General features: G+C 37.5%; 1 protein-coding gene across 3 annotated transcripts in view; it reads left to right on the top strand.

Annotated features, from left to right (window-relative positions):
* The window catches only part of diaph2 (diaphanous-related formin 2), a 386,239-nt gene that overhangs the window by 13,250 nt on the left and 359,172 nt on the right, over window positions 1-13,817 (top strand). For all 3 annotated transcript variants that reach the window (XM_086084214.1, XM_086084213.1, XM_086084212.1), the window contains exons 4-6: window positions 2,000-2,032; window positions 3,362-3,538; window positions 11,397-11,501. In XM_086084214.1, coding sequence (XP_085940340.1) covers window positions 2,000-2,032; window positions 3,362-3,538; window positions 11,397-11,501 — 315 coding nt within the window. The remainder of the gene's footprint in view (window positions 1-1,999; window positions 2,033-3,361; window positions 3,539-11,396; window positions 11,502-13,817) is intronic.

Genomic DNA, 13,817 nt, shown 5'->3' with positions numbered 1-13,817 from the left:
TTAAACGCCAACACTTCCTCCTAATAAGGGAACGTTCAAAACGACCAAAGGGATGTTCCCAAACACCTTAATGTCTTTCCATGGCATCATGTGAGTGGCCAGTCATTTTTTTAAGACAGCAGTAGTTCACTGCCGTATGAGCCGAGGCGCGGGGTTCTGAGGTACTAATGAATAGAGAGACGTGTGCTGCTAATGGCCATAAAGGCTGCCTAGAGCAATCAGGAAATTAGTGGTGCTATAGCGATCAAACAGACTGGCTCTAACCTAGACCTCCCTCTGTGCGCCTTCATCAGCTGTCGCTCGGGGCACTCACTCAATACTAAGTTGAATCTCACATCAACAAAGTGGCTCACGATACGATTGCGATCTGGGCTGGACTGGCCACCTGGCATACAGGACGGATGCCCGGAGGGCCGGCTCTTTTGGGGGGCCGATGCCGTGCTTTTTAATTATTTTCCCACATTTCACTCCAAGAGACTGGCCCAGAATTTAAAGGGAGCAGTCCGTTATTCCATTTCGAATACAGTGGTACCTCGGAGTTTGAACATAATTTGTTTCTGCAAAGTGTTCAAAGTCCGAATTGTTCAACCTCCGGAAAAAAAATTCCCATAGAAAATAATGTAAATGCTATTAATCCGTTCCCAAGCTCCAAAAACGGAAAATTCCTATTTTAATTTCTATTTATGTTTTTTACATTTGCAGTACAGTACAGTATTTAAACAATAAAAATACCTTACCTTACCTGTTGTGGTGTGATGGCATCAGTGGATGATAAATGCTGTTAATGCTAGCTTTAGTTCAGTGCTGAGTTCGTGTATATTACATTGGGCATACTGTTAGACTACTAAACGGTCCTTGCGTGCGTTGTTTAACGTGAGGCACGTTGTTGAACAGCTAAGGGGGGTATTTACAGAAGTAGTCATGGCAGTTACAACAAAATGCACTCGCGAGTATGGAGCACCTCCGGGAGTATTCACAATCTGACTGGAAATGAGCAACGCATCGTCTCAACTACCGCAACGTGAGCATTCGGCATTGCTCGGCTCCGCTGCGCTCCGCTGCTGTTTGCTACTATAGTAATGTTGCAATTCCACAGCATGAAGATGTTGACAAGTATATTGACTTGTGTTCACATGATTTAAATTCCACCAGTGACAAAATAACGCGAACAAAAAAGTTGTTAAAAAAATCATCTGTGGAATGGCCATTAAAAATGTACATTTTATCATCCATTTTAATTTTCTTTGGTGTGTGGTGGGTGTTCCTATTTCAGGTGTGCATGCCGGGGAATATCAGCTTACACTCACCTATGTGTTTTTAAGTCTTTAAACAAGTTTTGTTGCATTTGCACAATATCCTTTTTATGTGTCATATACAGGTGCATCTTAATAAATTAGAACAGAAATCTTAATTTCAGTAGTTCATTTCCAGATGTGGCAAATCCAGGTCAAGAAAATAAAAACCCTGCCACAGTTTGGCTTTAGCCCCTGATGCTATCTATCTATCTAGCTAGCTCCCTAGCAGGTAAACGAGCACCATGGAAGCTAGCTAGCATCAGATCACATTAAACTGTGGCAGGGTTTTTTACTTCCTGGACCTGGAGTTGCCACCTTTGTTAAAAGTGAAATTCCAATTTTATGGTGAATTTGGGGATTTTGTGATGACTAGCACAATTCTAAAACAATAAAGTAAATAATAAATGTTTCACCCTGTGTATAGTGAGTTTCACTTTTTGAATTGAACTACTGAAATGAAGTTTTCCATGATATTCCAGTTTATTGAGCTACACCTGTAGATGATGAAAACAAGCTTGGGAAGTTACTTTCTTTATTTTGGGGCTCACCTTCATCCTGTTTGGATTCTACCCGAGGAATGATACATGATTCAGGGGACACACCTGTGTATGTGCATTCAACACGGATGTGGGGCTCTGTTCACCTCTGGTTGTTGTGCGGCCATTTCCTGTCATTTACATTGTGCCCTCCCTCCCTTTCAACAGAACATACACATAAAAACATTGGCTGATGATATGGTAAGGTGCTGGGTTTTACTTTGGCATGTTCATTTCTCATTGTTTTACATCATACTCGTCTGTTCATCATGGCTGCATGAGACATGACAGAACTGACATAAACCATTGGATCAAACATGCATTAGAAGCAAACAGACACACTGTGAAAATCTGTCACGGTTCTTCTTGTTTCTACCAGTGTGACAGCTTCTTCTCGTTTGTTTGATCCATTTGGAAATTATTCAGTGAACATATAACATGCATGTCAATATCACATATGTCTGTTTATATATCTGAATGTATTGTGTTGTTTAATTTGAATGGAAATTATGTCAGTAACACATGATGACAAAGTGAAACTATATTTTTTAGAAGTTTTGATTTAATATTTGTTTATGTTCATCACTTTTTTTGTGTCCAGAAAACGTAACAAGGGGAGGCTCAATTTCGCTTACTTATAAAGTAAGGTACTTACATAGTCCAATAGGGTGAAAATAAAAAATATCAAAATAAAAGAGATTACATTACAGTCATTTTGTATACATTAAATATTTGTATATACAGTGTTTTATTACAGACAATAATTATTTAAATAATGTAAATTATTTACAGTCCCTATTAAACTAATTTATACAGATATTGTATTCCAACATTTTTTTCCCCAGAAACTAACACTTTGATCTTTATATTGTGGTTCTGAGATGGAAGTTGTGAGAATAGTTTGGAATACAATCCACAAGAAAGCAGCCACATGTGCTGCCATAGTAAAAGCTTTAAATGGCCCAAACCATTCTTTCACTTTGCCAACTTTGTTACTGTTTCAAAATAAATCATTACAATTGAACAACACATTAGAAGTGCATGAAATGACTACTTTCCTAAACCACGGTGCATGTTTTTAATCCAGCATGTCCTCTCCATTCCATACTAATCCTAACATTACTTGCATGTGGGGGTCATATTTTGTCTTTCTTTACACTATAGAAGATAATAAATAGTGCCAGTCATGAAGGAAAGCCACTTGAGCGTCATTATTTTATAACAACCAGGTGGTCCTTTGGGTAAGGCGGTAAGTGAAGTCTGTATGAGGTTCATAGAGTAAAGTGCTTCCTTTTCTGTATATTAGTCTGTTTCACTCTTATTTGTTTAGGTAGCGAAATGTTTGTAATCTGTATTGTCTTATTTGAAAGCTAAAATAATGGCTCTTTATGTTTTAATGAACACTAATGGGATTACACTAAACGGCACAATTCTGTGAAATAACTGCACTGAATATGGATTAAAGGCCCTCATGTCTGGTGTAGTGTAACAATATTATTGATAGTGATGACTGAAATGTATTTTTTGCAGCGCGATCGCCTTACCAGTTTCCGAAAGACGGGAATGAAGAAGGAGAAGCCCCTCATACAGCACCCGACCGACCCCCTCTCCGCTCAGATTGAACTCCCCGTTCCTCAGCCGCTTTTCGACGACCGCTCCATGAACCTCTCAGAAAAGGAGATCATCGACCTCTTTGAGAAGATGATGGTAAGTTTGGATCGCTTACCATCCGTCTTTTGTGGCCCAGCTCAGACTGGCATCATTTTTTTATGCTGTCCTTAGTTCTAGGGGTCTTCAAGTCCTTGAGGGCCCTTATCCAGCCTGCTTCCCATGTCTCCCTCATCCAACTCACCTTAATCAAATAATCAAGATCATTATCAGCCACCCACACTGCCCCAATAATCAGTTCTGATTATTGGGAGACATTACTGCCACCTACAGGACAGAACAGGAGTTTACCGTTCTAGTCTTTCCAGCGTTAGATATATTAGACATATATATTTCTGTATCTATACTGTGTTTATTGTCTTGGTCAATGAGAGCTTTGAAACATTTTTGATCACAAGACAAAATTTTCTTGGTGAGAAAAATTACCTGGTTTAACCTTATCCTCACACTGCTCTTACGTTCAGAGTTAGAACATTCCCGCTAACTCACAATTATCTTAGACACGCTTGCTTTCACACAATACATCTTCTTTACCTAAAATAGATTTAATTTGTATTTAGGACGTGAATACATTTGCAGATGTCAGGCTTTTTCCTGTCTACTTTTAGGGCAAAGCGATTTATTCACACTCCCCTGCGGGGGTCAAAGCTCTGTCAATCTACATCAAAAGACACACCGGCTCCAGTTTCATTGCATAGGTTGTGTTGTGGATAATACCTCAGAGTATGTTTTGTCCCTGCCTTTTACTCCCTTCTCACACAATGTCCTTTATTACCAGGCGCTACACTACACGATCAGTGCTCCGAGTTTTTAATCAGGCTCTGGCGTGAGTGGTTTCTTGCCTGGTTGCTCATCCCTGTCACTCAGTTCACTTCTCAAAGACGATGTTTGTGTTCACGGTAGCGTGACATTAAACCCAAGCTTAAATTTGCTCGCTGACAGACGACACAGAAAGCAGGTTTGGGCATGGGCTGATATTTGAAAATGTTCAATTACAGCAATGAATTCAAATCCAAGAGGTGTATTCATTTGTGTACTATTCAAGCCACCACTCTTGGCTGTCAGACTACACTGCAACCTTTCATTTCCAAATTGGCAGTTTGACCACCATTTTATTTAAAATATGATTCTAATAGGGGTGGGAAAAAAATAGATATTGCAATATATTGTTGTGCTCTCTGTTGCAATAAATATATCGATACACTAACGGCAGCATTGATATTTTATGACGGCACACCAGCGCAAAGTACATAATGGATTTAGACCGTCATTAATAAATGTCAATGAAGCTGGAAACGTACTCAACGGAACACGCCGCCTACACCAAGGCTAACTTAAAAAATAAAGCTTTACCAAACAATATATTGATGTCAATGCAATTGCCATGGTTGGCTTTTACTTTGAAGTCGGCCTGCGCGGCGATGTGACCACCAGCTTGACTTCCTTTTTCGACGTGTTGGTTCACATATTGTAGTTTTTATTTAAATGACATATTTTCTACCAACATTTTCACAATTAGTGGCTAGCAGCTAGTGTTAGCATTAGTGGTACGGTGGCCCTAAAGTGCAAAAAAAGGCTGGCAACAGTAATGAGTGACACCTTGCTTGCTTGCTTTCTTTCTTTATACTTTATCAATATCCTGGGCCTAGGCTACTTTGTAATTCACTCTCCATGTTTAAAGGAAAGGAATGTGCCTTAAATTGCACTTTGTCTTTTTCATTATTAATAAAAAGATAATAGAACTTTGTCTTAATTTATTTTATAAAACACTTTTTCCACTAAATAAAAACATTCAACTCAAAATGTCAAATATTGACGTTTAGATTTTAGGAAAACAACTTTAAGCCATTAATACCTCATTTTATACATGGACCAGGAATAAAATAAAATAAGAATGTATCTGCCTCTTATTGCACTTAAAGTTGTGTTCCTTAAACCCTAAACGACCCAATTAGACATTTTGAACTGTGAAGTGTGAACTTCCATAAATCCTCTAGGACGAACACAAAACCTGTGAGCATGCTCAAATCTAGCAAATTATCCTGAAAATCTCATGAGACTTTTGTAAATCTTGTGAGACTTCTCAAATCCCCAAAAGAGTTCTGCAAATCTAATGAGACTTCATCAAATGCTATGAACTTGCATAAATTCCTTGGGACTGACATCAATTCAGTGAGCATGCTCAGATCTTGCAAGTTCTCCTGAAAATCTCATGAGATTTTTGCAAATTTTGAGTCCTTCACAATTTTCGCATAGCTACCTTTTGACTTTTGAAAATATTTCAGCGAATCTTGTTAATTGTTAATTTCTGCCAGACTCTAGCAAGTCTTGCAAAACTTCACCATGATGTCCTCAGATCCCATGTGACCTGCGCAAATCCTGTGAGACTTTCACTTTTCTTTCAAAACTTTATCTCAATAAGCATCTAAACGATTAGGCCCAATGATCATGGTTTTTCATTTTCTGTGTGTGTGTGTGTTTTTTTTTGCGATATAACAATAGAACTTGAAATGGAAGCTTGGCCCCAGATGTCCAGGCTTTTCAGTCGAATATGACTTAAGCAACAATAAGACAAAAATAAAGGAAGATTGGAATGTATGCCAGAAAAATTATCTGTTATGTGTCTGGAATGTGTTTATAAATTTTACTTTTAGCCTTGTTTTTACACTTACATGACTTTTAATGAGAGAGCTAATTCAGGTTTTATGTTGGTGACCCTATATAAATCCAAGTTATTATTATTATTATTATTTCAGACATCATAAAGTTCTTTTTTTTTTTAACTATCTTGGAATGGATTGTTGTTGAATTTCAGGTTGCACTGTATAAACTTTTATACAGATTCATCCATTTTATGGTCATGCAAACATGTCATTTGGCTTCGATCTTTTTTAGACTTTCTGTTATTGTTGGTTTCGCCATGCTGCAGCCCAGCAGGCCTCAGAGTAGAGTGCCATATTAGTTAGACCCCCCTCTGTGCGCTAATGACCTGGAGAAAGTGAAAAAAAATTTTTTTCCTTTGGGGAAAGTGCTTTGCCTCTTGCACACAACCTAAATTAAATCTTATTACTGACAGGTCATGGAGGCGTTATGAGGTAATGAATGAAATATGAAAATAGAAGAACTATAATGAAGGTGTGCGTGAGGTGAAATGATGCTTTGACAGCAAAAATATAACAGACGTTATTCCTGGGGAGGTTGAGTTGCATTTAAACGTCATCCACCACCACTGCCTTCAAAAGGTTGTCTTGTGTGTCGAAACTCTTGAGATGAACACAGCGGGAAGCCAGAGCACCTCATCAATATGCACAAACATTAAATCAACTGAATTTCTTAGGAAAGTGCATCTCACTGAGCTTCGGTGTCACAACCGGAGCTGACACCAGTCCAAGAGGTTTCGGATCGTACAACTTTTAAAGTTGAACAATCAACCAGGGATGTACTGGAAAGATCTGCCCCAAAATATCTCATTTTGGCAAAGGTCAGATCAGTGAGCATCGGAAGTTTATTTTGTCTGTTGTGTGATAGAGTTCCCCTCGTGAACTAGTTGAGTGCCTTTTTAAGACCACAGTGAACCTTGTCTGACACCATTGACGTATTAAAACCCCTTTCATCTTTGGTTCAAGCCTATATTGTCCATAACGGGATCATAAAAATCAGTGGTAGGTAAGGAAGAGCTCATCTCATCGATGGCGTGACTTCTATCAAAAGCTGTTGCACGCGGCCACTTAAAAGTTCAATGTGCTGATGGGACCAATTAGGCGTTCTTACGTTATTATTACTTGGGCATTTTCACTTGTCTATCAGCTTTAAAACCTCTCAGCGTGCAATGTGTTTTTTATTGAAGGGTTGCACATCAATTTTTTGCTTCTTAAGAGGGTCTTCTGCTTGTTAGGAGTTGCATGTTTTTGTTTCTAGTGAGGAAGAAGGCCAGTAAAAAAAAAGATTCTCTGGCCAGATGGAGGTTTTATGTGGCGTTCCATGCACTTTGTCAGAATGAACACTCCCAGTTAATAAGATCCGAGGTGATCCCACTGCAGTAATATTCTGCAGCAGGGCTTTTTAACAACAACCTGCTGGAAAGTGTCTGTGCGTAAACCTGCACAGTCATGGATCAGAATTTTGTGTTGAGGTGTGGAAAATAATGATTTGTGATTGCTAAAAATTTATTTTTTAGGTCTTTGAAAGAAGTAAAGTTCAGAGTAAAAGTAATTGCTGAATTTAAATGGAAACATTCTAGATTATATCTGTACAAAATGTACACGAAGGTCTGATTTTCAGTCATTTATCAATTGCGCTAATTATTAAATTCATTATCAAATTTCGATCGGCAAGCTTAATATTCTTATACAGACCCTATTGTAGGCTTCATTTATATAGGTTAGATCCTGTTTTGTGTATAGTCTGGGCTTTCCCTATTTCAGCCTGAAGATTTAAGAAATATTTTTTGTATTCATTAGAATAAAAAAAAAAAAAATTCTAATTAATTTGAAGACTGAAGTCTGAATGGTTGCTTTCTAAATTATTTTATATGTTTTAGTTTTGCATTGTAATTTCATTTTGGTGCTTGTCCGCACAATACTTTTTCAAGACCACAGAATTAAAAATAATTTATCAACAGACATCTGAAAAAAACAAATAAACATATGATCCTTGAAAACCAATTCATCCCTTTTCAATTCCGCTTGTCCTGTTTGCCGTTGTCGGTTGTGGAGCCCATCCCAGCTGAATTTGGCCGAACGGCAGACTGCACAATGAACTGGTTGCCAGTCAATTGCATATATAGGGAGAGAGTGAGTGGAGATATTAATCCATCAGGGTGAGTGAATCACCACACTTGACAATGACCTCTTTGTAAAATAGTTGCTGGATAAAATACAAATTTGAAATGTTGAGAACTAAAACATGAAATGTGTTATATTTTAAAGCAGTATGGACCACAGTTGACAAATGAGCTAAATCAGTCCTTGGGAATGACACACAGCAACAACTTCATAAACTCATAGCTTTTGCTAAACTATTCCATTCATTATGTAATATTGTCTCATTCCTAATTCATGAAGTGAATTCTAAGGAGATTGAGCAATTTTCCATCAGTCTGGGATTAGATTGATTGAAGCAAAAAGTGCATGATTTTCTTTGCTCAACAGTAGAGGGCAGCAAGCCTCTGCAAATGTACCCTGGCTCTCCCCAGGGAGCTTGAATGTGTGCGTGTGTGTTTTTTCTCTCTCTCAACTGATACCAAGGCATTCATTTTGGAGAGAGAGTGCTTCTTCCAAACATCCCCTTCCACTCTAATCACCATGTCATTCTGTAGCTATTAGTCCTCCGCTCGGCCTTTGCTCCATCCGCTGATGCCTTTCACATGAAAGACGTCTTTTGTGATGCAGTATGAAAAGTAGCACAAAGAGTACCCTTATTGCGCACAGACCGACGATCAAGGCTTATTCAATTTGATTGGTTTGTCCTTTTTTCCCCGAGTTTGTACATTTGGTATAGCCTTGCAACATTCTTTTATTTCAGGATTAATTAATATTGCTATTTTGTCCTCTTTTCTCGCGCTACCTTGGGCCTCGAACAAAGACAAATATCCAAGAAATGAAAGTATTCACCTGCGGAAGGACATGATCTGATTCTCGAGTGGTAGTTAAATTGAAAGCAGTTGTTTAGTGTGTGACATTGATGAACAGAGTTATATTGAATTCACCAAGGTAACAGTAGAGGTGACATTTTTTTTTTTACTTCAACTGTCACACAAAAGTTTAAAAAGAGATTAATCTTAACACATTAAAAATGTGTACTCATCCATACATTTCCTGAAAGGCTACAGTGGATTTGAGTCGCCTCTTTTACAGGCTACATGCAGCTCACGTTACAGCACACATTCTTTTATTATTACTAGCCTCTTATGCAGAGATCCCACAAAATTGCAGCATTCATGTTGGAACTTAAGATCAATTTTTCTTTTACATAGAACCCAGAAAAGTTAGAATATTGTTGAAATATAACTGTAGGCACTTTTACACTATGATACGGCCTCTGAGTATCATATAACTGGATGAACGGCAGATGTAGGGTGCTCTCTGATTATTTTTGGGGCAGCACCCATTTTTCCCCCCAATTGTCCGACACTCTATTAGTTTTTGGTGTGTGTGTGTGTGTAGCCATGAACATGCTCCGATACTACAACACCGATACCGCTTCACCAGCCTGACATATATCTTCTAGGCAGGCGGATGCCAGCTGTGTGGAGATGCAATTAACATAAACACGGATGACATCACTTTTAGCTGACTGCAAATTATGCTCTGCAAAATGGATAATGAACCACGCCCCTCGGGCCCCGGAGACTACCTGGTTAATCCAGTATCATATCGTTATCTCAAGTGTTAAAGCATGCAAGTCTAAGTACACACGGACCTATACTGGGAAGGTGCACATGGCTCATTAAGTCAATTGTTACTTTGATTGCTCCACCATTACTTGGCTAACTGTTGCAATTCTAAACTAAGCTAATACTATCCATAAAAAAAAAAAAAAGTGCCCATTGCTTTTCATAACATAACCCAGAGCAAAGAGAAGTGATTGGTGTCATTATGCATCACTTAAGTTGTACTGCCTCGGGTTTTTTTTTTAGAACTAAAGTGCCTTCAGTGAATTATGTGGCAAGATTGTTAAAGATGTCAGTAATGACAAGTTATTAAAAAAACGTTTTCTAAAACGTTTCATTTGAGTGAAACATGATGCCACGTTCAAGAAAAGCTTTTGAATAATATTTTATTCAAATTTAATTTGTGATCAGACAGTAGTTGGGTTTCCATCCACCCATTTGTATTCAAATTTTCAAGAAATGCAAAAATAAAACTGAATGGAAACGCTAGAAATTCGAAAAAGGGCCCAAAATTCTCAAAAAAGTTTTTACGCCTAGAGGGGGTGGAATTGGAAGCGTATCGAAAAAAGGAAAATGTGAATTTTGGCTATGGAAACAGGTTTTGCGAATAACCGCTGGCAAGACCGGATACACGTCGCATGTTTTGACCGGATATCACGTCATACGTACGTTTGTAGTCCCAAAGCAATGTCGGACGATAATGTAAGGTATGGTTAAGGAGACGACGAACCAAAATCTTTTTGGAATTAATTAAAGAAGCAAATCTTAATGCTATTTTAGATGGAAAACAGCAAAGAAACGCTACGGTTTATCAAGAATTACAAAAGCAAACTCATACGACGTCATCGCACGGCGCAGTTGCTTCCTGTTCTTCTTCTTTTAAATTACTGCTCGATCCCATCTCTATGGTGTATACCGCCACCTTCAGCGGTGGAGTCCCCTCTCAATATTCGCAAAAGAAGAACAGATGGAAACGGGCATAAGTCGCATGTCCGTTTTACGCATTTTCAAGTTCGAAACAATTGGATGGAAAGCTGACTATTGGCATGATCTAGTATCGGTACTGGACTTGGTATCACTGAATACATCCCTAACTACTACTTCAGAAGATGTAAAGTTGGTCACCCATTACTAAAAGGACAGAGAAAAAAACGAAATTCAAGTCTCACGAGATATCATTTTCAAACTTGGGAAACTTTTCCCCAAATCAAATCTCTTATACTCTGCTGCCACCTGCTGGCCGTTTTTGTAACTACAACCATTGCCATTACCATTCTCTTCAGTTCAGAGGCCACATCAAAGCCTTCTGTATGCTCTAACATTTAAAAAACAAACATTAAAAACGTATAAATACTTCTTTGGGATCATGGTAATATTTAAAATAGAACATATTTGTACATTTTTGGGAGCAAATGAGTTAAAGACGACTCATTTTATTTGTTAATACATTGTCTTCTCCATTTTGTAATATGTCGCTCACTGTCTTTCTGTTCATCTGTTGCCTAGGAGGACATGAATCTGAATGAAGATCGAAAAGCGCCTCTACGCGGGAAGGACTTGAGCACCAAACGCGAGATGGTAGTTCAGTACATCTCAGCTACTGCCAAATCTGTAAGTCAAGTCATTTTGTTCCTTACAAAGTGATGTGTGCTTACCCAGTGACAGTAGTAGTTGTGCTGAATTGTGGTGATGATTCTCCTCGTGAATCTCCAGAATGAGTTCAGCCTTGATTCCCTCGCTTTTGCAGTATGCCTTGCTTTGCTTTGCACTTCTGCCATCTCTACACTCTCCATGCTTCACACCTCTGAATATTCTGATTGCTGTCTGATTGCCCCCCCCCACCCCACACCTCCTGACCATTTTGTTCCCATCATGCTGCAACCACCATCACTGGTAATTGTAGGCACTCACTCACTCAATGCTAGGTGGATGGTCAGTGCTTGTCTAGCCGTTTGCTTGCATGCAAGATTGTTGGTTTTTGGGTTGTGCTTGCATGGAAGTGTCACGGTGACACATTTATTTATTGTTTGGTAAAAGGGTTTAAATGGAATTTGTGGGTCTAACAGCAGTCTTGCATTAAAAGGCAATTGTCAAAAATTGCGCACACAAGCAATTTGTGGCAAGTTTGAACGTAAAACTTAGCTGAACTGTTGTTTACCAGTTACTTGTACACTTTATGTGCTTATTTCATTCTAACTACTTGGAGGATTTAGTATAGCATTTTATGGTATGATCATATGCTCAGAAATTAGGTACAGCTAATTTATGTTAAATGTCAGTTTGGGTCTTTAATACCTGATTACATTTTTCTTTTAACAACACGGTAGGGCTGCTCGAAAATGAAGCAAATATTAATCTCGATTATTTGGGTAATAATTGAAATCACGATAATTTTTTGGTACAAAAAAGAATATGTTTAAATGTAAAAAATATGAAGACATAAAATTCTTGGAAACACTATTATGCAAGTTCCTTTTGAATGAAATAAAATTTATGAAATTAGTTATTATAAAATGAAAAGAAAATTAGGTACAGCTAAATTATGGTCAATGTCAGTTTGGGTCTTTATTACCTGATTTAAAAAAAATTACAACACGGTAGGGCTGCTCGAATGTGGAGAAAATATTATTATTTTGGTAATAATTGAAATCACAGTAAGAATATGTTTAAATGTAAAAAATATTAAGAGAAATAAAATTATTTGAAACACTATTATGCTAATTATTTTGGAATGAAATACATTTATCAAATTAGTTATTTTAAAATAAAAAAAATATGCAAATGTATAAATTTAAACAACTCAAACAACTGAAAATTTTTATTATTATTTTTTTCACGATTATACTGATTTTGTAATTGTGGAGTGTAATTGAAATTGTAATTGAATTTCAATTGATTGCACAGCCTTACCACACGGGCAATTAATGAGTTAACTGGTTAGCCCATTTAACTCTCTTACTCACCAAAACAGCAGCAACTATGGAAGCACATAAATAGTCTCTCAGCCAGTTTAGTACATGAAGTCTTACCGCATCTTGCATAAGATCTTATTATACTTGGTGATGGTGTCTTTAAAGACTTAACTATTAAGACACGGCCATGTAAATGTTAAATGCATCCATTTTTGTTGACCTTATAGTCTTCTTTTCATTGCATTTCTCCATCAAAGTTTATTTCATTTTGGTTTAAACTCAAATTTAATTTGTGATAAATTATAAAATACTTATTATTGTTTAACGTTTTTCCAAGGCTCACTCTTCTGCAGTTGAATATATAAACGGCCTCGGCCGCTATTAGTGCTATTTTGTATCATTCATTACAAAAAACATCATCTTCGTGGCTCATCTACAAACGAGTGATTATTTTTATTCTTCCTTTGCTAGCTTCCTGGACCTGCAAAGCATCATCATTTATTTGCCTCCTCATTGTTATGGTAATTAAACAGCATTATTGATAATGATGATTTTTCCGAGATGATTGAATTCCTCACCGGGCCCATTATGCTTTGTGGGCAATGATATTTTATTCAAATGACAAACATAATGTGTGTAGTCAAAAGACAAGAGAACAAAACGTCATGTCTCTCAGCACCCCGCTATTACTTTCATTAAGACGTGAAGAAGAGGGGTTGGTTGAATGTCACTGTTGACATATCATTGAGTGCCACAGGGGGGCTACCCTCCGGCAATGAAAAGTGTAGCCTTTGTTCAAGTGTCTATTCTCTTTAATAGGAGCGACATGACAACTTTAGTTTGGTAAAATTTGTTAAAAAAAATAAAAAAATCTAAGTTTGCGACAATTTTTCAAGGTGGCTTGATATGCATTTTCTAAATTATAGCTTTGGACTGAATAAAATGATGATGCTAATAATTATTTAACATTAAAGTGGAAGTCAACCCACATTTTTTTTTTGACAATAATATGTTG

The sequence above is a fragment of the Leptonotus elevatus genome, chromosome 9 (assembly GCF_054856555.1).
Source record: "Leptonotus elevatus isolate MCC_2025b chromosome 9, RoL_Lele_1.0, whole genome shotgun sequence".
Taxonomy (NCBI): domain Eukaryota; kingdom Metazoa; phylum Chordata; class Actinopteri; order Syngnathiformes; family Syngnathidae; genus Leptonotus; species Leptonotus elevatus.
Note: the sequence above shows the minus strand (reverse complement) of the source record. Positions and strands in the feature narration are given on the sequence as shown.